Source organism: Notamacropus eugenii, chromosome 5, assembly GCF_028372415.1.
Source record: "Notamacropus eugenii isolate mMacEug1 chromosome 5, mMacEug1.pri_v2, whole genome shotgun sequence".
Lineage (NCBI taxonomy): Eukaryota > Metazoa > Chordata > Mammalia > Diprotodontia > Macropodidae > Notamacropus > Notamacropus eugenii.
In genome coordinates, this window is record NC_092876.1 from 91571258 (window position 1) to 91595090 (window position 23833).

The 23833-nt window shown below is 37.9% G+C and overlaps 2 protein-coding genes and 1 long non-coding RNA gene across 3 annotated transcripts; all 3 read left to right on the forward strand.

Moving 5' to 3' along the window:
• The first annotated feature begins 309 nt into the window (after window positions 1-309).
• LOC140504833 (uncharacterized) lies at window positions 310-23833 on the forward strand. Its single transcript, XR_011967253.1, has 5 exons — window positions 310-577; window positions 3808-4196; window positions 9023-9274; window positions 10617-10750; window positions 20634-23833. It is a non-coding gene; the product is annotated as an uncharacterized lncRNA (long non-coding RNA).
• LOC140504832 (olfactory receptor 51B6-like) lies at window positions 4207-5762 on the forward strand. The gene has a single exon (XM_072610183.1). It carries the CDS (start codon window positions 4260-4262, stop codon window positions 5196-5198), a length of 939 nt encoding a protein of 312 aa, XP_072466284.1. The 5' UTR covers window positions 4207-4259; the 3' UTR covers window positions 5199-5762.
• On the forward strand, window positions 16696-17642 carry LOC140508732 (olfactory receptor 51Q1-like). The gene is given in 2 exon segments (XM_072616614.1): window positions 16696-17503; window positions 17506-17642. Coding segments are annotated over 2 exon segments (945 nt in total).

Below are 23833 nucleotides of genomic sequence, written 5' to 3' on the forward strand. Positions count from 1 at the left end.
GCCCAAAGTGTCACAGCTACAAAGGTTAAAGCCATAATTCAAATACAACTGGCTGAAATCCAAGTCCAAGACTTTGTCCTATAACAAAGTGCCTCTCTCTTTGCTCTGAGGAAGTTAATCTTAAGGCTGAATGACTAAGTTAACCTAATCCTTTCCCTTCACTACAAGGAAGAGGCTGAGAGATCCTCAAAATATGGCTCAAGGGGCCCAGATCCTTACAAAGGATGAAAAAAGGGGGAGTTGGGGAGGGAAGCCAAGGAGAGATTGCCCAAGAGCCAAGTGTTTTGGAAAAGGAAAAGGCTCTGGGGAGCCTGTCTGCAGCATAAATACTCTGATGCTAGATGGGATTCCAATAGAATCAGAGGTGACAACCTGCAAACTGAGAGCTCGACCAGGTCGCAGTGTCCTCCCACCCCCATCCCAATATTTCAGCAATGCTTTTGGTGAGTTGGGGGCAATGGCAGTTCAGAAGAAGTGAAAGAATTTCAGGGCTGATTCCCTATGATTCCATGAAGTCGGAAAAGGGAGGTGGCATGAATTAGAGAAGACTTTTATCTGGAATTAAGGACTTTGCACAGTAAGTACCCAATGTGGAGGGCCACAAGCCCTATGGGGTCATATCTATGTGTCGTTTTTCCTCTCTGAGACTCAGTTTCCTGAGTCTCTGTAATGAGTGTATTGGATGTATTGATTTTTAAGGTTCTTTCCAATTTTTTAAATCCTCTGACTAGGAAGGATTAACTCTGAGTTTATGACCTGAATAACCACAAAGAGATGCCTGGAAGTTCCATATTCAAATACTTTCCTGGCAAAGTATATGCTGCGTTGGATAGCTGGAGATGGTTAATCTCAAGGTCACCTTCTCCTCTTGTATGTGGAAAGGGTGGTTAAAAACCAGGGTTCTGGGAGAGACTAGATAGAAGGGTGAGGTATTCTCTCCCCATTTCTCTTTTCTAGTATAATTTCTAGGATTCTCCTCTGATCCTTCCTATTTCCCCCCCGGGGATTGTTCCCTAGGGAGCTTCCCTCCCATCACTAAATTCAGGATCCTGGACATAATAAGGCCTTAATAGACAGATAGGGCCAGAAGGGAAGGAGGGATTATTAGAGAAGAGAAGACATGGAAGCTATGTCTAGTTTGTGACAATCTGCCTCAGTTTGCCTGTGTGCTAGCCAGTGTGATGTTTGATGATAATAGTTTGATCAATGTGAGAGTAAGCCAGTCAGTATCTTAGGGTAGATGCAAAGTCATTAGGTCTGTGGCAGGGCAGAATGGATCAGAGAAGGCCTTTACTATCCAAGGTTGGGTTTATAGTGGGAGGCAGAATCCCAAGAAGCTGTGACTAAATGACCGATTAAATCCTTTTCCTGCTCTGTGGATCAGTTTCCCGGTTTATAAAACTAAGATGTTGAATGTAAAATCCTTTAATATTCCTTAGATTCTCAGAAGCTTACTTTGCTTGAGGAGTAAGAGAGTAGGTAGGAGCAGAAAAAGATCTAGCTTTAGGTTCAGAATGCCCGTTTTAAGTCCAATATTCCTCCATGACTTTAGGCAAATCATTTGACCTCTCCTGAGTATCACGTTTCTCTTATATATAGATGACATAATACATGTACCACATTTATCACAAAAGAATATTGTAAAGAACATGGTTTGTAAATATTAAGCTGCAGAACCAATGTTGGTGAGCTTGTATACCTTGTGCCCAGTCTTGGGCTTAGTGGTTGAGTGATTCTCAGTGGAGCTGCTACTGTTCCAGAAGGAGAGAAGGGGAAAGGAACAATGAGACTGAGATGAAGGAGGGAAGTGGGAGGCAAAAGGAAGGCAGAAGGGCACATAGAAATGGAATATGAAAAGTTTCCCTACAGAACTCTATCTTCAGAGAGTGAAGAATGCAAAGGTTTACAAAGCACTTTACAAAGATCTCATTTTGTCCTCATTTAACCCTAGAATGTAGGTGCTATTGTTGTCTCCACTTTACAGATAAGGACATTGAAGCACATAGAGGTTAAAAGAGTTACGCAGGGTCACACAGCTAGTAAGTGTTGAGGCTGGCTTTGAACTCAGGTCTTCCTGACTCCAGTTCTAGTGCCCTCCCCACTGTCACCTAGATGTTTCCATCTCTGAATGAAGACTCATTTCTATTGTCTGGTGCCCAAGCCCTCCATAACTCCAGGGGAAGCCAGGTGGCTAAAACATTGGATGAGATGAAATGTAATATGTAACATCTTACAACTGGGCTCCTCACCAAATCAATTTTGCAATATAAGATAAAAATGATTTGTCTAAAAGCCAGTTCATCTCAAAGAAAGACCTTTGAAGGATGGCAAATGGAACATGTGTCCACAGTGCGATTTAGTAATCCAGAAAGCTAATATGATCGTAAGAGAGCCTGATAATCCAGGAATGAGGAGGCAATAGTGCCACCGTACACCTTTGCATCAGACCACATCTGAGCAACTTTCACTTCTAGGCACTCCATTTTAGGAAGGGCCTTGATTACCTGTAGAGCTCTCAGAGACGGGCAACCATGATGCTGAAAGGTGTTGTGTCAATGTCATATGAAGATCAGAAAGAGAATAGGAGGTGTTGAGCCTAGAGAAAAGTTAGGGGCTAAGGTAACTATCTGGAAACTATTGGAGGGCTCTCACAGAGAAGAGGTATCAGACTGGTTCTATTTGACTACAGATTGTATAAATAGTAACAATGTGTTGCTAATTCTAAGATACATATTTAAATTTGATGCAAGAAAAATAAAAAGCGACTTATTAAGTAGAATTGTCTCAAAGTAGAATGAGCTCCTTTGGGAAAGAGTGGTCTTGAAGCCAAGATTGGATGCCTTTAAGCCAAGTCTGGAGGAGTATATTGTAGAGAGGATCTTTTTCCCCTGACATAAGTAGTTTTTGAATTACCTTCTAATTCTTTAATTTGATCGTTCTGCGTTCACTTGAATAGGTAACAGGTGCATTCCCCTTAAAAATCTATAGGGATATGATTAAGATCTGCTGTGCTAGAGAGGTAGGTGACCTACATTTTAGTGAGATTATGGTAATGATTCACAGATGCATCTGTACCTATGCATTCAGAAGATGTTAAGGCTGAAAGAAGGTGTCATTTCTTCCTCTCCACCAGAGACATAGATTTTAATCCAGGAAGTGATGAAACCTGCCCATTATCAGGAAATTAGAAGTAAAGCTCCTGAAGTAGGATTAAGCCAAAGAATCAACTATGAAATGGGTAGAATCTCTAGTTAAGAAACCAAAGATGAGGGCTATGTAGGAGCCAGAGAGATGACAATTGAAAGAATGAGAGATGAGAAGACATGGGATATTAGGATAGGGTTATAGAAATTTATATGGCCTAAAAGTTCTTAACTTGGGGTCTGTGAACTTTAAAAACATTTTTGATAAGTATATTTCAATACAATTGGTTTCCTTTGTAGCCCTATGTATCTTCATGAATTTAAAGACAATATTTTGAGATGGGGTCCACAGGTATAACCAGACTTCAAAAAGACAGAGAAAAGGTCAGGAAAATCTATCTAGACTAAAGCAGAAAACCAGAAATGAATTTCATTTAAGGTGGAGGATCTGTGATCCTGGCTTGGTCACTTACAATCTGTGTGACTGAACAAGTCACTTACCCTCACTGGGACTAGTTACTTTATTTATAGAATGAGAAGAAGGTTGGGCTAATTGTGCTACAAACAATAAACCATTGATCCTACATCTTAGCTTAAATGGCAAATAGTCTGTCTACAAATTGTATGAACTATAGCAATTTAATGTTTTGCCTCAACATTGCAGGTCTGAGAGCATGCTGCTAATATGATGACTTATAGGGAGAAAATGAAAAAAGAAAAGAAGAGAGCTACGATGCTGAGACAATAAATATTACTGGATACCTGTATTGGGAACCATGGACAATAAGCAGAAAGGCAAGTCAGTTTGATTAATAGAAGAACTGCAAAGAACAGACAGCCAAGGGATGAGATGATGGGAAAAATGGTACTTCTCGTACTCTAAAGCTGAGGAATTCTGCTAAAGTTAAGGAGCCAAAGTACAGGAGAGTTATGCAATCATTACCTCTAATACTTGGTCCAAGCTCAAGATATATTTTGAAATCTTCACTCTTTCTCTTCTAGAAGCTTGAACAACCTCACCCTGGGAAAGACTAACATCCTGCATATTCTTAGGTAGGACTCAATGGCTCTTGTTTATTAAGCAACCCTCATTTAGTCTTAGACCTGTACACCACTATGTGGTCTAATACCAGTTTATCCCCCTTCCTACTGACTGGATTCCCAGGCCTGGAGGCAGTTCATCACCTGATCTCCATACCCTTCTTTGTTGTGTACTTCTCTGTGATTCTTGGCAATGGCACCCTCCTCTTTCTCATCAAGGATGACCATGGCCTCCATGAGCCCATGTACTACTTTCTGGCCATGCTGGCAACCACAGACCTTTTAGTGACCCTAACCACAATGCCCACAGTTCTGGGAGTCCTGTGGCTGGGTCAGAGAGAGATACAATTTGATGTCTGCTTCTCCCAGGCCTACTTCATCCATTCACTCTCTATAGTGGAGTCAGGGGTCTTGCTTGCCATGGCCTATGACCGTTTCATTGCCATCCGCAACCCATTAAGATACAGGTCTATCCTCACCAACTCCAGAGTGGTGAAAATTGGAGTTGGGGCATTACTGAGGGGCTGCATCTTAGTGGCACCCCCAATTGTGCCACTACATTGGTTCCCTTACTGTCGTTCCCATGTCCTTTCTCATGCTTTCTGCCTCCACCAAGATGTAATCAAACTGGCCTGTGCAGATATCACTTTCAATCGAATCTATCCTATGGTTCTGGTTTCATTTACCTTCTTCCTGGACTCTCTGATCATCCTTTTCTCTTATATATTAATTCTGAAAACAGTTATGAGCATCGCCTCTGGAGAGGAAAGGACCAAGGCCCTAAACACCTGCATCTCACACATTTGTTGTGTCTTGGTTTTCTATGTTACAGTGATCGGTTTGTCTGTCATTCATCGATTTGGAAAACATGCCCCACATGTGGTCCATATCACTATGAGCTATGTCTATTTCCTCTTTCCCCCATTCATGAACCCCATCATCTATAGTGTTAAGACTAAACAGATTAGGAATGGCATCCTCCGCAAGTTCTCTCTGTTCAGATTCAGGCCTTAGCCTTTGTCCTGTGGTACAACTCTTTGGGCATATGAATTGAATGTCATGGAACCTGCACTGGGCCTGACCCAGGCATTTATTCACCTTGGATTCCATAGTCATGGAAAATACTCTATAAGCATCATTTTGAACTTCATTTAGGGATCACTAAGTCCATTCTCACATTCTGAATGCATGAAATAAAACATATCACTTGTGGACTTTGTTATACGACAAAGTCTTGGACTTGGATTTCAGACAATTGGATTTGAATTATGGCTTTAATGTTTCTTGCTCTGACACCTTGGGCAATTCATTTCCTAAGTCCCAGTTCACTCTTCTGCAAAGTAAAGATAATAATGACTGACTGACTAGATCTGGCCTAAAACCCAGAGGTTCAGAATCCTTTCTTTGTGTCTTTGCAAATATCCCCAAATTAATAAAAAATTCTTCTCCTCTATCCATGCTCTACCTTAGAATCATTGTGTTCACGTGTGTGTGTGTTTTAGCATGTATGTGCATCCTCCTGAAGTACCCCTTTGGTGTCTTCTTGTGACATAGAGATGACCTTGTGCTATGCACAAGGAAAACATCATGGCCAGGCTTTCAGTGCTTCAAAGGCTTCAGGTATGACCCTGAGGATACTCTATAGCATAAGCCAAGCTAAACTCGGAGAATTCCATCACCAGACAACTGGCCAGGAGGTGGTGAATTTTTTTTTTTGTCCACAGCAACTCATAAAAACAGAAGTAATTACTCCAATGAAATCACGGATCCTTGCTGTATTGAGGAGGTTATGGTAGATATTACACAACATTACAAGATATTACATGATATTACATGATAATACATACCTGGATGACAGCTAAAGATTGAAAGCTAGATAAATAAATAGAAAGATGATCTAGTAAATTATATGATCTATAAATGAATGAATGAAAAAAAGTTGTTAATCACTTACCAGTTGCTAGACACTGTGCTAAATGCTAGGGATACAAATTACAAATACTTAAATACAAAATAGCCTCCACTTTGAAGGAGCTTACACCATACACAGAAAAGTAATGGCTTGGGAAAATGGTTTGGATCTGGAAAGTAACAGGGATAATTAGTAGAAGCACAGGACAATCTCTCTCTCTCTCTCTCTCTCTCTCTCTCTCTCTCTCTCTCTCTCTCTCTCTCTCTCTCTCTCTCTCTCTGTCTCTCTGTCATTGTCTCTGTCTCTGTCTCTCTCTCTCTCTCACACTCACACACACACATTTTGTCTGTTGGTCTTTATTGTATTTTCTCTGTAATTAAAGAAGATTTTTGATCCCTCAAAAGTTGCTTTCCCTTTACAAAAGCAGATCTGAGAACCTGTGCAGCAGACTCTCATGTGTATACTAGGGTGCTTATTGCTATATGTTATCATCCATTTCTGTCCAACTCCCCAAAGCGCTTGGTAGAGAGTTTTACATACAGAAAGCAGTCAATTATTGGGTTTTTTTTTCCTACCACTTATAAACTTCTCCGAGGCTGTGAAACATTTAGGACATTACTGAAGAGTTCAGGTGAGTTAGGGGACTTTGGAGGCAGTGAGGTGGGGTATGAATTCCTAATTCCCTTTCAGAAGCCCACCATTAAAAAAATCTTTCAAGTTCATAGAAATTTAACTATTAAAGGTAGTAGTAACAACAATAAAATTCTTTTTGGGTCTAAAATTAAGAAGTTTCAAGTCCATTATCTCATTTCAATAATAATATTTTGTTTAATTATTATTCTGCATATTGTTCTGAGTTTGCTGCTAAATTGGAAACACCTATTATCTGACCTTAAGAAGAAACCTAGTCTAATGGAGGGAAGGGATACGCACATACACACACACACACATCTCTAGTGTAGAACATCAAAACATGAGTGTGCAATGAAGACACAAAATGCTGAGAGAATTTTGCTAAGCAGAGTACCTGAGCATATAGTCAGCGCTAAGTAAATAGTTATCGACTGAATAAGATCATACCAGATAACCTCATTTACTTTTTTATAATAAGAATACCATACCAGGAGATCAGGAGTGTTCTGTAACTATTTATATAGTATGTTCATAGTTACAGAAGGCTTTTCTCACATCAAACCTATAGGAAATAGTGCAGGGGTTATTATCTTCACTTTTATGTATGAGGGAATGGAAATTAAATGATTTTCCAATGGTCATACATACACAGTAGTAATTCTAGGTTGGTATTGAAACTCAGGACTTCTGTATCCAAGTCCAGCATTCTATCCATCATGTCTTGATACCTTTCATATAATTAAAACATTTGACAACTTCTTTCATTCAATTATTTTGACAAGTTGGAGTATAATTAAGTAGGCTGAAAGAATGAGATAATTGGTCCCTAACTAGAGGAACAGAATCACAGAATTTCAAATTTGAAGAAGACTTTTTTCACCATTTAGTCTAGGGTTTCTTAAACTTTATTGTGTTTTGGACTCACGTGGCAGTCTGGTAAACCCTGTGGTTCCCTTCACAGAATTGTGGTTTGTTTTTTTTTCTTTTTTAATAATTTGAAGAAGTGCCACATTTCATTTAGAAGATAGTAAAAATAAAGATCAAATTTTTTCCCATCCAAATTCTCACACCCAGGGTTTGAGGGGAGAGTGTCTTAGGGACATCAGGTTAAGAATTCCCGATATAAAGAGCATAATAATAGCCCCTACCTCCCAGGGTTGTTATGAGGATCAAATGAGATAATAACTTCAAAGTGCTTAGCACAGTGCCTGACACACAATAAAGGCTATACAAATGTTGTTGCTATTCCAATTCATAACTAAAAAAACATCTACAACATACTTGGTAAGTAGTAATAATTACTTTGCTGAAAGATCCCATATGAAGAGGAGCCCAATGCCTTTCTAGGAAGTCCTTCTGGACAACGTTAGTAGTCAAGAAGTATGTGTGTGTGTGTGTGTGTGTGTGTGTGTGTGTGTGTGTGTGTGTGTGTGTGTGTGTGTGAGAGAGAGAGAGAGAGAGACAGAGACAGAGACAGAGACAGAGACAGACAGAGACAGAGAGACAGAGAGAGTGAGAGAGTGAGAGACAGAAAGAGAGAGATAACCTGTTTTCTGCTTCAAAACATCCATTCATTGTTTCTGTTTTGTGTCATTTGGGATAAAATATAATTCCTCTTCTCAAAAGGTGACCCTTTAAATGCTTTATTTTAAAATTTTTTAAATTTATTTTTAAAAGATTATTATTTATTTGTTTATTGGCAATCAGCGTTACATGATTTGCCCAGTAAGTATCAAATTTATGGTGTTGGATTTGAACTCAGGTCCTCCTGACTCCAAGGCTGGTGCTCTATCCACCATGCCACCCAAATGCCACCAAATACTTTAACATAATGATTATCCTCTCCCTCCCTTAATTCTTGTCTTTTTTTTGGTCACAGATAAACAGTACAAGTTTTTTCAATGAAACTTCTTATGGCAGAGACTTAAGGTTGCTTTGTCCTATCTATTCTCCAGTTAATCAAAGTATTTCCTGAATTGTGATGCCCAGATATTCCCAGTATGGTCCGATCAGGGCAGATCATGGTGGGAGTATCACTTGCTTATTCCTCAATTTTCTTCCTCTCATAATGAAGATTAATATATTAGCTTTTCTATTAGAACCACATGTCCTTTCTTAACTGACATTGCCTTGTTGACAGATTGAACTGTGTGGGGACTGCCATCCCTATATCTTATTTTTTCAAAGATGAACTCTCATTCAACCAAAATATTATAATTATAGGGTTATTTTTGAAACCAAATATAACATTTATGCCTTTAACTTCGCATTAAACTGTTCTTCTTTCTAACAGGGTATTCATCATCTTATTACAATTTTGCATCATCTACAAATTTGATGGATATGTCATCTGTGCCCTTTTCCAAGTAATGGACAAAAATATTTAGCAACACAGGGTCAAACATAGATTTGTGGGCTGCTCCATTGGATACCTCCTTCCAAGATAATTTCAAGTAATGATTACTCATTGTATGTGACCATTCAACCAGTCTGAAACCATCTAACTTGCTGATCATCCAGATCATACTCTCCTACATTTTTCAAGGTATGCTTCATAGATATATAATAATAATCCAAGATACTTAAAAATTAATAAACTTGTATAGTAACAAAATAACATATTTCCTACACATTCCTGATGCTTGCTTATTTACAAATATATATATATACATACATATATATGTGTGTGTATATATGTATATATATATACATATATATATATATATATACCATAAATGGAAAAAAATGAACGCAAATTGGGAACAGACATGGAGAAGAACAGATATATGAGCTTCCTGTCTCTCATGAGCTGATTTTCCCTATAAAATTTTAGTTAATGAGCTCTTACCTATCATTGTTCTAAACTTGAAATCTGACTGATTTATGATAAAAATCATATTTATTTTGATACTTTTTTATTGATTCTATTCTATATCACACCCAGTATGGTGTAAAATTGCCAAAGTCATGTTTATTCATCTCTGTGTTTAAGGTCAAGAGTTCAGCTATCCTCTATGAGTTAAGTTGTCCAATAAATCACCTTAAAGAAGCATATTGTCTTTGCACATTTTAATGCCCATGTACAAATAAGGAAGAGCTGTTATCTCACTAACAAGTCTTGCAAGATGCACGTGGGCCCCAGGAAATTCTTAACTTCTTCTTAACTCTGTAATGCTAGCTATCCTGCAAGAAAGTCTGATCAACTAACCATACAGGTAGACACCACCAATGAACTTTCCTTAGCAACAAGATGAAAGGAAAGGTTTCTTGATAGTACTGAATTCCTGACTTCCACCCAATCATATTGTTTTCCATCTTCTATGGTACTTCATATTTTGGAACCAATTATATCATTTTCCATCTGTGATGCTTTCCTTTTTTTTTTCTCTTGTACTTCCCAAAAATATGTAAAGTCTTATAAGCCCTCCCACCTGGTCCTTTGAATGACCAAGGAGTCAACAGACCCCTTTCATTGGTAATTGCTAGCCTTATCAATAAATTAAACATGCTTAGAAGTTTATTTTTCAGTTCACTTAACTTTAACTGTTACATTTCCCCACATCTATGACACATGTCAAATCCTTTCTGGCTCTCATATACTTATGTGTCACAAATTCTAAGGGAGTGATCCCTTTTCTCCTAAGACTGAAAACAAACACACATTTTTAAGCATTTCTTTTTGATAAGCACTATGTTAAATTCTGGGGATCCAAAGAAAGCAAAAAATAGCCCCTGTTTTCAAGCTCACTTCCTAATGGAGGAAGCAACATGTCTCTTCCTTTTATTGATAGTTATAGTAAGAATAGATTTTTCTCTTGTTAGTTCTTTTGGAATGATGAGATTTTCATAAAAGCAGTTCAATAAATTTTTACCTATGTTTTTGGCAGAGAGAAAATTCAGCAGATGAGATGGTGAGAATGCTGGAACAAATACAGTATGGTGAAATTGAGCAAGATTTATAAAAAGCCTTTCACTTGGATTCAGAAAAAAAAGACAACTACAAAAGTCCAAGAGAGGGAAGGTGAGACTAAACAGTGGAAAAAGATTTGAGGTTTTGGTGGACTAGTCACAGTGTATTATGGCATCCCCCAAACAGTGACAACAAAACTAATGGAATCTTGGACTGAATAGAGAGAGGTACAGTTTTCAGGACTAAGGAGGAGATAGGACCATTGTTTTCTGCCCTAGTCAGAACACATCTGGGGTACTGTGTTTATTTGTGGGCATTATATTTTAGAAAGAACGTTAAGTTGGAAATATTGAAGAACAAAGAACTAGAGAACATTCAGAAGAAGGAAACCAGAACAGCCTTATATTCATGCCAAAGTCCAAGGAAATGGGAATGTTTAGCCTAAAATATAGAATATGGGGTGCAATTCAAAAGTTGTTTTCAAGTTTTTGAAAGCTAGTTGTAAGGAACTACTTAGCTTCAGAGGGAAAATTAGGCTCATGGATGAAGTCACTGAGGCAAATTTAGACCTGAAGTAAAAGTAAATTCTTAATGAGAGCTGGAAAAAATGGGAATGAACTATTACTAGAGTTCTCCAAGTGTTGTTGGATGACAGTCAGTTGAATTGGTCATGTACAGTTTAGATTAGTTTTCTTCCAATGTCCTTTTCAACTCATTTTGTGAAATTATTACAGCAGTCTAGGTAAATGGTGCTAAGGGTCTGAAATTACCAATTTGATGCTAAGGGTCTGAAATTACCAATTTGCTCCATCCCCATCCAATGCTCACCAAAAAGGATCCTGAGAACTATTCTTCTTTAGGAAGCCTTTCTACATTTTTTAAAAAGTAATGCTTTATTATTTTCCCCAAATTACATGAAAAAGCAATTTTTAGCATTTATTTTTTTAATTTTGAGTTCCAAATTCTCTTCCTCCCTTTCCCTTTCCTTTCATCTTCCTGAGATAGTAAACATTTTAAATATATTACATGTGTGCAGTTAGGCAAACATATTTCCATATCAGTCATGTTGTGGAAAAAAAAAAAAAAACACAGACCCAAAATAATACCATGAAAAAAATAAAGTGAAAAGTAGAATGCTTTGATCTACATTCAGCTCCATTAATTCTTTCTCTGGAAGTGGATAGCATTTTTCATTATGAGTCCTTTGGAATTGTGTTGGATCATTACATTACAGAGAATAGCTAAGTTATTCACAATTGATGGTCATACAATAGTTCTGTTGCTGTACGTAATGTTCTCCCAGTTCTGCTTACTTCACTTTGCATCATTTCATATGTCTTTTTAAATTTTTTTTGAAAATATCTTGCTTATTATTTCTTATAGCACAATAGAATTCCATCACAATCATACACTGAAACTTGTTCAACCACTCCCCGACTGATGGACATCTCCTCAATTTCCAATTCTTTGCCACCAAAAAAGAGCTGTTATAAATATTTTGCACAAGTCGGTCATTTCCCCCCTTTTAAAAAAATCTCTTTGGGATACAGACCTAGTAGTGGTATTGCTGGAACCAAGAGTATGCAATTTTATATCCCTTTGGGCATAGTTGCAAATTACTCTCCAGAATGGGTGATCAGTTACTAACTCCACCAACAGTATATTACTGTCCTAATTTTCCGATATCTCAAGAACATGTATTATTTTCCTTTTCTGTCATATTAGCCAGTCCAGTAGGTGTGAGGTGACATCTCCAAATTGTTTTAATTTGTATTTCTCTAATCAATTGCATTATTCTTATGACTATAGATAGCTTTGATTTCTTCATATGAAAACTGCCTGTTCTTATCTTTTGGTGATTTATCAGTTAGGGAATGAAGCCTTTCTACATTAATTGAAGAGAGAGAGTCATTTTGCCATACTTGAATCTTACTTGCTTTGACAAGTCCTGCAAACAACTTTTATCTCATGCATCTCTAATACATAGGTTCTGAATTACTCATGTACACTGTTGTAGACTACACAATTTATTATATATTTCTAATAATAATATATTAATTATGTAATTCCATATTATAATATAATAAACATATATAAATAAATAAACATAATAATATATAATATTACTATTTCCTTAATAAACATGAGTCTGTTCTTAACTGGAGTATCTCGATCCTTGACCATATGACCCGTTCTCCTGGGGACAGACTCAAGCTATAGCTTTGCCTTCACTCCAGCCCAATTAGCAGTTTCTATGGCTCTACTCCCTTAACTAGAGATCTCAGGGCCCCACTTCTAACAGATGTACTGAAGGATTCAGGGACTTCATAGAATCTCATGATAATCCAAAGGAGGACTATTTAAATGATCTCACTTTTTCCTGTCATCCCAAAAGAACATGGGAATCTACCTAGAAAAAAAGGTACGTGAGGACAGGAGATGTTGGGCCAGCATACACAAGTGAGAGAGATGAGGAAGAAAGCAATAATATGTGCTGGAATGCTGGGTCCGGGGAATAGAAGTGGACACAACTATATATAAAGAATGTGATGGGAGGCAAGAAATGAGGATTAATCTGTTTGGAGATTCCTCACAATCCTAGCTATGGGCTCAATATGTTGTCACAAACAGTGACTAGATCATTGTTTGATCTTCTCACCCCTTGTCTTGATGAAAGTTAAGGCCAAAAGGACTTCAGACAAAGTGAACAAGTAAAATTAGAGAAAAATATTCAATAAAAGACCATGCTACATCATCCAATAAGCTTTCCCTTCCCTTCCCTTCCCTTCCCTTCCCTTCCCTTCCCTTCCCTTCCCTTCCCTTCCCTTCCCTTCCCTTCCCTTCCCTTCCCTTCCCTTCCCTTCCCTTCCCTTCCCTTCCCTTCCCTTCCCTTCCCTTCTCTTCCCTTCCCTTCCCTTCCCTTCCTTTCCCTTCCATTCCCTTCCCTTCTCTTCCCTTCCCCTCCCTTCCCTTTCCTTTTTCTCTGCCTGTACTAGACTTACTGATAGACAAGCTAGTTCTTTGGAGTACTTAGTAAGCTCTAACATGACAGGTGGCAGTTGTGGGAATACTGGGTTAGTGGGTTTAGGGAGCGAAGAGATAACAAAACTCAGTTGCTCATTTTTCTTTCAGCATCCAGCAGTGAGCTCTATCTTTGGAGCAGTGTTATGATAATAGTATGACAGAAGAATCTAACAGATTACAAATTAAATTAAGGCCACCAGAAGCATGATAAAAAAAGTAGTTTAAATCAAGAGTCCCAAAAAGTCTTAGTGCAGTTTTAAGCTTTAACAACTTAGGAAGTATAAAAACTATAAAGAAATAAAATTTGAAAGATTACTAAAATGTTGAAAAATATTGATATATTTCTTATTTAAATTCAACATAACCATTATCTTATGCTACATATATATATAGTCAATTTTCAAACTGTAAAAAAAAAATTTCCTCGGTTGCAGCACAGTGAATGAAAGAATTGCTTTTGTAGTCTTAGACTTATTATCACCCTAGAAACTAAGTTTTGGTGTATACACTACGGTTTTTATGTGACTACCCAAGAAAAAGTATAATGGAGGTAGATCAGGTGACCAAGGTAGCCAAGCAAGAATAACTCTTCTACTGATTCACTGGTGTGAGAAAGGCTCATCCAGAAACTCTCTCACACACAGAATATATAATTACAGAATGCTCCATCTTGTTGAAAGTAAAATGAAAAATTTATTATTCAAAATCCACAAAGGTAAATAAGTACATAAGAAATGTAATAAATCAGTCTTTCAAATGATGGTTTTTGCCATTTTGTAGCGTTTAAATTTTTGAAATTACTAAAGCTTAAAGCTGCAGCAAGAATTTTGAGACACAGAGACAAAGAGAGAAAGAGAGGGACTGAGAAACAGACATGAGAGAGAGAGAGAGAGAGAGAGAGAGAGAGAGAGAGAGAGAGAAATTGTCCTGTGCCTCTACTAATTATCCCTGTTACTTCCCAGATCCAAATCGTTCTCCCAAGCCATTGCTTTTCTGTATGTGGTGTAAGCTCCTTCAAAGCAGAGGCTATTTTGTTTTTAAGCATTTGTAATTTGTATCTCTAGCATTTAGCACAGTGTCTGGCAACTGGTAAGTGATTAATAACATTTTGTTTTCATTCATTCATTTATAGGTCAGATAGTTTGGTAAAGTGTATCTGTTATTTATCAACTAGATCATCTTTCCATTTATTTATCTAGCTTTCAATCTTTAGCTGTCATCCAGCTATGTATTGTCATGTAATATCATGCCACATCTATCTAAATCTACCATGTCCTCCTCAATACAGCAAGGATCCATGATTTCATTGGAGTAATTACTTCTGTTTTTATGAGTTCTGTGGACAAAAAAAAAAATCATCACCTCATGGCCAGTTGTCTGGTGAGGAGATTCTCTGAGTTTAGCTTGGCTTATTTTATAGACTATCCTTAGGGTCATACTTGAAGCCTTTGCAGAATTGAAAGCCTGGCCATGATTGTTTTCCTTCTGCATAGCACGAGGTCATCTCTATGTCACAAGGAGACACCAGAGGGGTACTTCAGGAAGATGCACATACATGCTAAAACACACACACATGTAAACACAGTGATTCTAGGGTAGAACATGGATAGAGGAGAAGAAGTTTTTATTAATTTGGGGATATTTGCAAAGACATAAAGAAAGGATTCTGAACCTCTGGGTATTAGGCCAGATCTAGTCAGTCAGTTACTAATCATCACTTAGCTTGATTCTGAATTGTCTGTTCAAGGGAAAATGGAGCAGTAGACCATGATATAGACCCATATACAATGACGCATTCATGAAATCTCTTTTGTTCATTGCTAATCTAAGTTTATTTAGAATCTTCTTTGTGTTTTTCATAGGCCTATATATGTTGCTCTCTCATTAGAATGTAAACTCCTTGAGAATAGAGACTGTTTTGCCTTTGTCTTCATAACTCTAGTGCTTAGAGTTATGACTCTCTCTGTCACTGATATGTCTGTCAGTAGGTGCTTAATAAATGCTTGTGTGTACAGACATATAATGTTAAATTAGTTGAAATCTGTGTATGTGTGTATATTTGTATATACAGTGTATAGTATATATAGTGTATATGTATATATACATATATATGAATATAATTTGTAATTTCCTTTTACTTTTTAAATAGTACAAGTTATTTGAACTTGAGACTGAGAGGTATTGAGGGCATTACATAGCCCAAGTTGAATGATGAAATAATGTGTGTGTAGGAAGAGTGACAGAAATCTGAAGGTACACTACAAGTGACCAGAGAATAAAGCAGGACTGTAGAGATTGGACTGCCCACAGTTTCAGTCATTAGTTAATGATTTGGGATATAAATTTAATCAATGGGATGAGCTTGGAGATGGATTTTTTCAATGGAAGAGCCAAGGGTTTTCCCCTGGCTCCTAGGCATTCCACCATCAGGCTTCATCTCTTCCTTTATTGATCTTTTATTTATTTTTTTTTACTTCTTGACCAGTCCTGTGTTTCCCCCCAACTTATTTTTATTGGAATATGTAAGTCTTTATGAAACACATACATTAGTTTGGTCATTAAAGTTGGTTTTATTCTTGGCTTCTTAATTTGAAATTCTAACAGAGAGTTTCAATTTAATTTTCCCAGTGGTCATATGACCTCAATGAAGATTGTGTGTATCTTTTGAATCCCCTCCAAGGGGCAAAAGGTATGACTTCAGTTACATTCTTCAGTACTGTCTGAGAGATGTGTCCAATTTTTTACTCATTTCAGGTGACAGGTGAGTGAAATACTTTGAGCACAATAATTGGATAGTATTTTCTGGCTCAACTTAGCATTGCTATCCATTTTTCTAGGGTTCCTTTAATTATTCATTTCAGCATAATCTGGGACAGAGGAAGGAAGGATATTAAAGTCTTTCCAAAGTCCTAGAATTCTACTTCTATAATAGATTATTTTACAAAAAGGAAAACTATAGAGCAAATAATTCCCATAAAAATCAAGATGAACTTTATGTCATTGTAGAAAAAAAGGAGGTCCATCCATTTGTCATGCTAGTCATCACTAATACCTCTGAAGAGCCCTTCTACTTCAGCCTTACGGGTATTCCAGGTTTTGAGGCTGTGCACATTTGGATCTCTATCCCCTTCTTCTGCCTATACATGATCTCAATCTTGGGAAATATTACCATCCTGGTTGTTATTCAGACAGAGCCCTCACCCCACCAACCCATGTACCTGTTCCTCTCCATGCTGACACTAACTGACCTGGGCCTCACCCTCTCCACATTGCCTACAGTCATGCAACTATTCTGGTTCAATGTCCAAGAGATCAGCTTTGAGGCCTGCTTTGCCCAGCTTTTCTTCCTTCATGTATTTTCCTTTATGGAGTCCTCAGTGCTGTTGGCCATGGCTTATGACCGCTTTGTTGCCATCTGCCGCCCACTCCACTATGCCTATATTCTCACAGAGAGGGTCATTGGCAGAATTGGGATAGCCATCATCATTCGATGTGTTTTAGCAGTTCTTCCCTCACTATTCCTGCTCAAACGTCTACCCTTTTGTCACTCCCACCTCCTTTCCCATTCCTATTGCCTCCACCAAGACATGATCCACTTGGTATGTGCTGACACTAGGATCAACAGCTGGTATGGGTTTGGATTGGTGTTGCTCATCATTGTGCTTGACCCTGTCCTCATTCTGATCTCCTATGGATTAATCCTGCACAGCGTCCTTGGCACTGCATCCCAGGCAGAACGATTTAAGGCTCTCAACAATTGCCTATCTCATATTCTAGCTGTACTCATCCTGTATGTGCCCATGGTAGGGCTGTCCATGGCTCACCGCTTTGCCCAGAATGCCCCCCACTAGTTCATGTGATTATGGCCAATGTCTACTTGCTATCACCCCCTGTGATGAATCCCATCATATATAGTGTGAAAACTAAGCAGATTCGCCAGGGAATTCTGCGCCTCCTTTATCGAGGGAAGGGGCACTAGGAATTAGCGAGAGAGGGCTATCAGACTACTTGAAATATGTGGTGATAAGGTAGAATGGAGGGCATAGCCAATGTGAATAGTGGACTATATAAGTTTTGAGTTATGGGGAAATCCATGGCAATAGGAAACTCAATGTAGTGGTAAAATATAATTTTGTGGAATGAAAAAATAATTATCAGGAGAAGCTTTCTTTTCAACAGAAGAAAGATGTCCCTAGCAATATTTCTGCATTGGCTAATGACATGGAAACCTCCCAGCATCATAGCTTTTAGCAGCATAGAAACCTCCTTGAGATGGGAGTAGTGCCTTTTTTGTCACAGCTTTATAGACTTAAAGCTAGAAGGGATTTGAAAGGCCACTAAGTCCAAGGTCCTAATTTTACAAATGAGGAAACTGAGGTAAGGGAAGTTATTTGTTTGGGAGACAGCTCAGCAAGTGAATCTTACACGAGTGATGTCACACAAATATTTAGGTCCTGGGTACTTCACAATACATAGGGACAAATAAGAGAATTCCAATATGTGAATTCAAGCACAGGTCACTACATGTCTTAAACTAGGATAGACTTTCCATTCAGTCTGTTGTTATATAAATAAATTCTTCTCCAAAATTACCTCTTGGTTCCAATCTATTCCACTGAACAAAGGAATCTAGTAAATTCCATTCTCCTAGGATAGGGTGGCAGACCTGTAGCAACCAACGTATAGGTATCTACAAGTAGAAATCAGTGGAAATACAACTAGTAAGTTCTCCCCACCCTCAACTCCCCATTTATCCCTGTGGACCCAGCGATTCACTGTGATAGTAACATTAAAATTCACCACAAAATCCTACCCTTGGTGAAAGGAATTTGCTCTGAAGGCAGGAAGGGGGACAAGGTTAAAACAATATCAGAACTTTTATCAGGCCTGGGCTTGACCTATTACACATATGATAAAATGGGATTACCTCAGTTCTATTTGATCCCAGGAAAACTTCATAAATATTTCATTAGAATGGCCAATGCATTCGCCAGAACACCACATCATTCAAGGGATGTTACACATAGATCTTCACTCTGTTAACAAACTTTTTAATGAAAAGGAGAGCAGTACAATGGGGAAACTGATTCAGCAAGGTCCTGGAATTTCCTTTCATAAAACCATTGCAAATGTTCCCAGCAATATATATCCACGTGAAAGTGAAGAAAATTTTGAGGTACTTAGAAGTACTTCATGCAGGTAGCAGTTCACATTTTATCTTTTTTAAAACTATTTTTGACCCAATAGTGCAAGCATTTTAAATTTTGATCAAATTAAAATGGCAGTTCAAACTGCATACTCTTTGATTCCACAATGTCACTACTACCTCTGTATCCCAAAGAGATCATAAAAAAAGGGGAAAAAGACCTATGTGTGCAAAAATATTTATAGCAGTCCCTTTTATGGTGGCACCATATTGGAAATGGAGGAGATACCCATCAATTGAGGAAGAGCTGAACAAGTTGTGATACATGAATGTAATGGGATACAATGCAATTAGAAATAATGAACAGGTAAATTTCAGAAAAAAACCTGCAAATGCTTATACAACTCATGCAAAGTGAAATGAGCAGAACCAGGCAAACACTGTACACAATATCAGCAGCATTGTGTGAAGATCAGCTATGAATGACTCAGCTCTTCTCCGCAACACAATGATCCAAGAAAAATACAAAGGACCCATGAAGGAAAATGCTATATACATACGCATGTGTGTGTGTTCGTCCTTTGTTGCTGAAGAAGACCATGCCATCAGAGAAATGATGACATGACTTGCACTTGACTTTGTTTTGAGTGAGGGAGGGTGCAGGTCATCAGCCTCACTTCTCCTCCAAAGCCATCTGAATCCAGTGACCAGATATTCATCAGATGACTAGAGATGACCCAGGATGAGGCAATTGGGGTTAAGAGAGTTGTCCAAGGTCACACAGCTAGTGAATGTCAAGTATCTGAGGTGAGATTTGAACTCAGGTCCTCCTGACTCCTGCTCTGGTGCTCTATACATTGTACCACCAAGCTGCCCCATATATCCACATAAAGAACTGGTGAACTCTGGATTCAGATCAAAGTATGCTATTTTCACTTACTTTATTCTTTTTAGTATTTTTTTCCTTTTGATCTGATTTTGTCTTCACAACTGTGATCAATATAGTTTACATGATAGCACATGTATAACTTATATCAAATTACCATTTTTGGAAGAGAGGAAGGGTGGTAGGAAAGGAGAAAAATTTGGAACTCAAAATCTTATAAAAATGAATGCTAAAAAATGTCTTGACATGTAATTGGGGCAAAACAAAATACTATTTAAAAAATAAAATGAGTCAATGTGCAAATTAAATTTAACCTTAGTATGATGATGATGATAAATCTACAACTTTTAAAATAAATCAAAATTTTAATTATTTTGCTCTAGGATTAAAATTAACAAAAGTTTCTTGTTCTCATACAAAAATATTCTTGTAGAAGCTGATTTTTCCCCTTTATTTGAAGAAAAAAAATCAGATAAGCTTATATAATCTAACCAAGACTGAAAGTTCTGAAATGGTAACCTATTTTCATAGAACTTCTTATAGACAATGAGATTTTCTAAAATCATTTGTACTTTTCAAAAAATCAAATTAATTCTAAACAAAAGAAGATTGAGATTGAAATATCTGTGCGATTCAGCAACAAATAAATGAGTGAATTAATGAATACACAGATAAATAAAAAATGTTTCCTAAACTTCTTAGAATGGTCTGGGTCAGCCAGTCATTTAGTCAAAAAGCTTTCATTAATGATCAGGGAGAACTAGCACTTCTGGTGTGAGGGTTTGCTGAGCCTTTTCAGGGTTGCTCATCTACTTTTGGTGTCCAACCTTCATGTGATATAGGTAAAAGAAGAGATAGAAGTGAGGGCATCTTAGTGATGTCAGATGTTGTGGAGAAGATCAGAAAGAACTCTTGCTGATTGGGCTCTTTTTTTTCAGGAAAATATGAGGCAAGATGCTCTACTGAGAAAGTAAAGAAGTGGGAGCCATGGAAGGTTTGAAGAAGAATGAAAAAGTGTGGAAAAATCTCCTGTTGTTAGTAGGGAGATGTTAAAGGATTTCCTTGCCCTGAAAAGCCCAGTTGAGATTATGTAATATAAATCTGTAGTGTATTCAGTCAACACTATGTGGTGAATTTATCCAACTTCATTTAGCAGCAAGTGAAGTAAGAGTGAAGACAGGAGATGGTGATCATAATCCAAGGCTGAAGGTTGGCAGGACATGTTCAATAGTAGAATAAAGGAATACAGGCCTAGAGAGAAGAAGATAGTATAGACTTAACCTGGCCCAGGGGTCAAGATATGGAAGGGTGAGGAGTGGAACCAGGTGATGTCCTGGGGAAAATCTAAGGATATGAGGGTTTAAATGTCATAGGATGAAGAACAGGATTTGACATCTCAAGGTAGAGGGCAGGGTAGAATGACAACAGACTGACATAAGATTAGGGAATTTCAGAATTCATCAACATTGAAGTTTGTGAGTGATGTCAAGATCAAGGATATGGAGATCTTTGTGTAGCTGAGTTAGGGTAGATGTATAGCCTATGTAAAATTAGCAAATTGATGAAATGGGAGTTTAAGATTGTGAGAAAGTACCAAATGTATGTTGCTTTCCCCCAGAATGAAGGCAAGATTTGGGGAATAAAGAAAGACTGTGAATCAGACATTAAACTCATTGAGGAAAGAAGGAAAATATTGTGGAGATTAATAGACAACAATTCATAGATTGGTGATGAATAAGTATTGAGTGAACCTCAGAGGAATAGAGGTGACTGAGTAATGGAAGTGGAAGAACCTGGATGTGATGGTGGAGAATAAGAAGTATTCCAGCTTCTCCTATCTGAATCAGTAACTCTAGAGTATGATTAAAAGTATAATCAGTGCTGGAAAGAATGGCCAGAGAAGCTAAGTCATCAGAAAGTCTCAATACTAGAACAGGAAAGGAGTGGGAAAGGAAAAAAAAATTAAGATGAAAGCAGATGTGCTACCTACGGAGCAGGCATCCCTAGGAATACAGTGAAAGGGGTGAGTAGCTTTAGTGGAACTGGAATGGGGAGGAGGATTGGATTGAAGAGGGCTGAGGAAAAGGGAGCAGGCAGTGGAGCAACAGAGAATGGAGTTTAAATAATGGAAGTCAAGGATTCAAAGTCACTGGGAGGGTATGGTAGGATTGGAATTTCTTAATGGTTTGGTCTCAAAGTGAAATCCTCTCAGAATATACAGTTATGTGTAGCTATAAATCTCAAGAGGTATTGGAAGCTTGGGGTAGGGCAACCTCAATCAAGGGACTGGTGGAGGGATAAGGATGGTCTAGTGTTTCCCTGGCAGGCTTCACTAGGAATCACTTCAGAAGGAAGTAATCTGTGAGAAGACAGTGTTTCTGAACACCCCAACACAGTTAAAAGAGTACAATTCCTTTCAACTCAACTCATTTTATAGAGTTAAACACTGATTACATGAATGCTTTTCTGTTGCACTATCATTTTTAATTCTTATGCCTCATAAATTATATGCTTTTCAAAGTAAGTGTTTCTGAGGTGAGAAGGGAGGGTAATGGGAATGAGTGGAAGAGGACGCTGTCCTTGGGCTGAGTACATTAGTATACCAATTCCATAAAATTTCTCCTTTAGCAATCTGGGGAGTGCGGTGGGAGGGGGGAGAAAGGTGTAACAAGAATATCTCAAATAAAACATTTCAACATACAAAAATAGTCAAAACTCATTCACAGTCCAGGAAACTGAAGGAATGAGGGTATCCCAGTATGGAATTTTGACTAAAATGTAAAGAATGGAGACAGACAGTATTAATTTAATGACAATGGCAATGATCACTTTTATATTTAATTTTTAAGGCTTGCCTAGCACTTTTGTCACAGCCAGAATATACAAACTTTGATCAGGGAAAGCTAGACAGTTCCATAAAACAAAACAAAACAAAACAAATGAACCCAATAAATCTTGGAAAATTAAATTAAACAAGATAAATTTATGGAAACTCAATGGCAATCCCAGTTTGCATGGAGTACGAAAGTCATGGAACATATTCAGAGGGGGCACAAGCAATGGTTTTAGAGGGTGGAGTTCACTGAAAAAAAGACAAAGTTAGAAGAGACTGAGAGTATTTTGCACCTTGGAGGTTGCACTTCCTTTGGGACTTCTTGTGATCTCATTCAATGGCTTAGCCCTCCTCTTATCCTGTTTAGTGTTGTCCAGCTCCACCCTAGGGGAGGAGGCTTAGGGACCACCACCCTGCATTAATGTCTAGGTATAGGCAAGGACTCTGTTCAGACTCTTAAAAGACAGCCACTAGACCAATATTTCCTAAACCAAGCAGTCCTAGAGATGGAAAAATATCTAAATTCTCTCCCATAATTGGTGATCATTTGTAGTTTCAGTGTGGTATTTATCAGTGGTTTGAGGGATGAAAACTGAAACTGTGGAACAGGAAGGTGAATGAAAGATTTGGGTCACAGGGAAAAGAAGATAAAAAGTCATCAGACACTGAAGAAGTAAGGACTATTAATAGTAAAAATGAAGGGGGCTAATAACACTTTGCCATGGGTAGAAAGGTATTAATTTTATGCCAGTTGATGAAAAAGTAAAAATCTAGATTCGGTACTTGGAAAAGTACTAACCAAAAATTAGAGTCCTTTGATGTTTTAATCATGACTTTGGACTGTGAGCTTAGATGATAAGAATGAATAAGAAGCCTTAGGGCATTTCAGAAATTACTGTTTTCCCACACCATTCAGAGGACATAAGATGAGCAGAGAGTAGCTTTCCAGGGAGCTGAGACCCCTGCACCTTGGGGCAACACAATCTGGGGGAAAGGCACTCCTAGGAGTCATGGGGAAAAAAAGGTGAAACTTTTAAGATATCATCCAATGACCTGTGTTAATGGACCAATAACCATGCCTCCAAAGGGCTGTCTTGGTTTTAAATTATGAAGGGAATGGACTTAGCCCTGTTGAGGAGAGAGAGAACATTTTCAGCAAAAGGAGAAAAAGCTTTGGAAGATAATGATTGATTGGAGGAGAGAGGGATAGTTCTTACTTTGAGATTTGGAGAATGTGTGAAAGCAGAATGTGTTCCTCCAAGAAAAAATGTCTTCATGAGATAAATTGTCTTTCCTTGTTTTCTG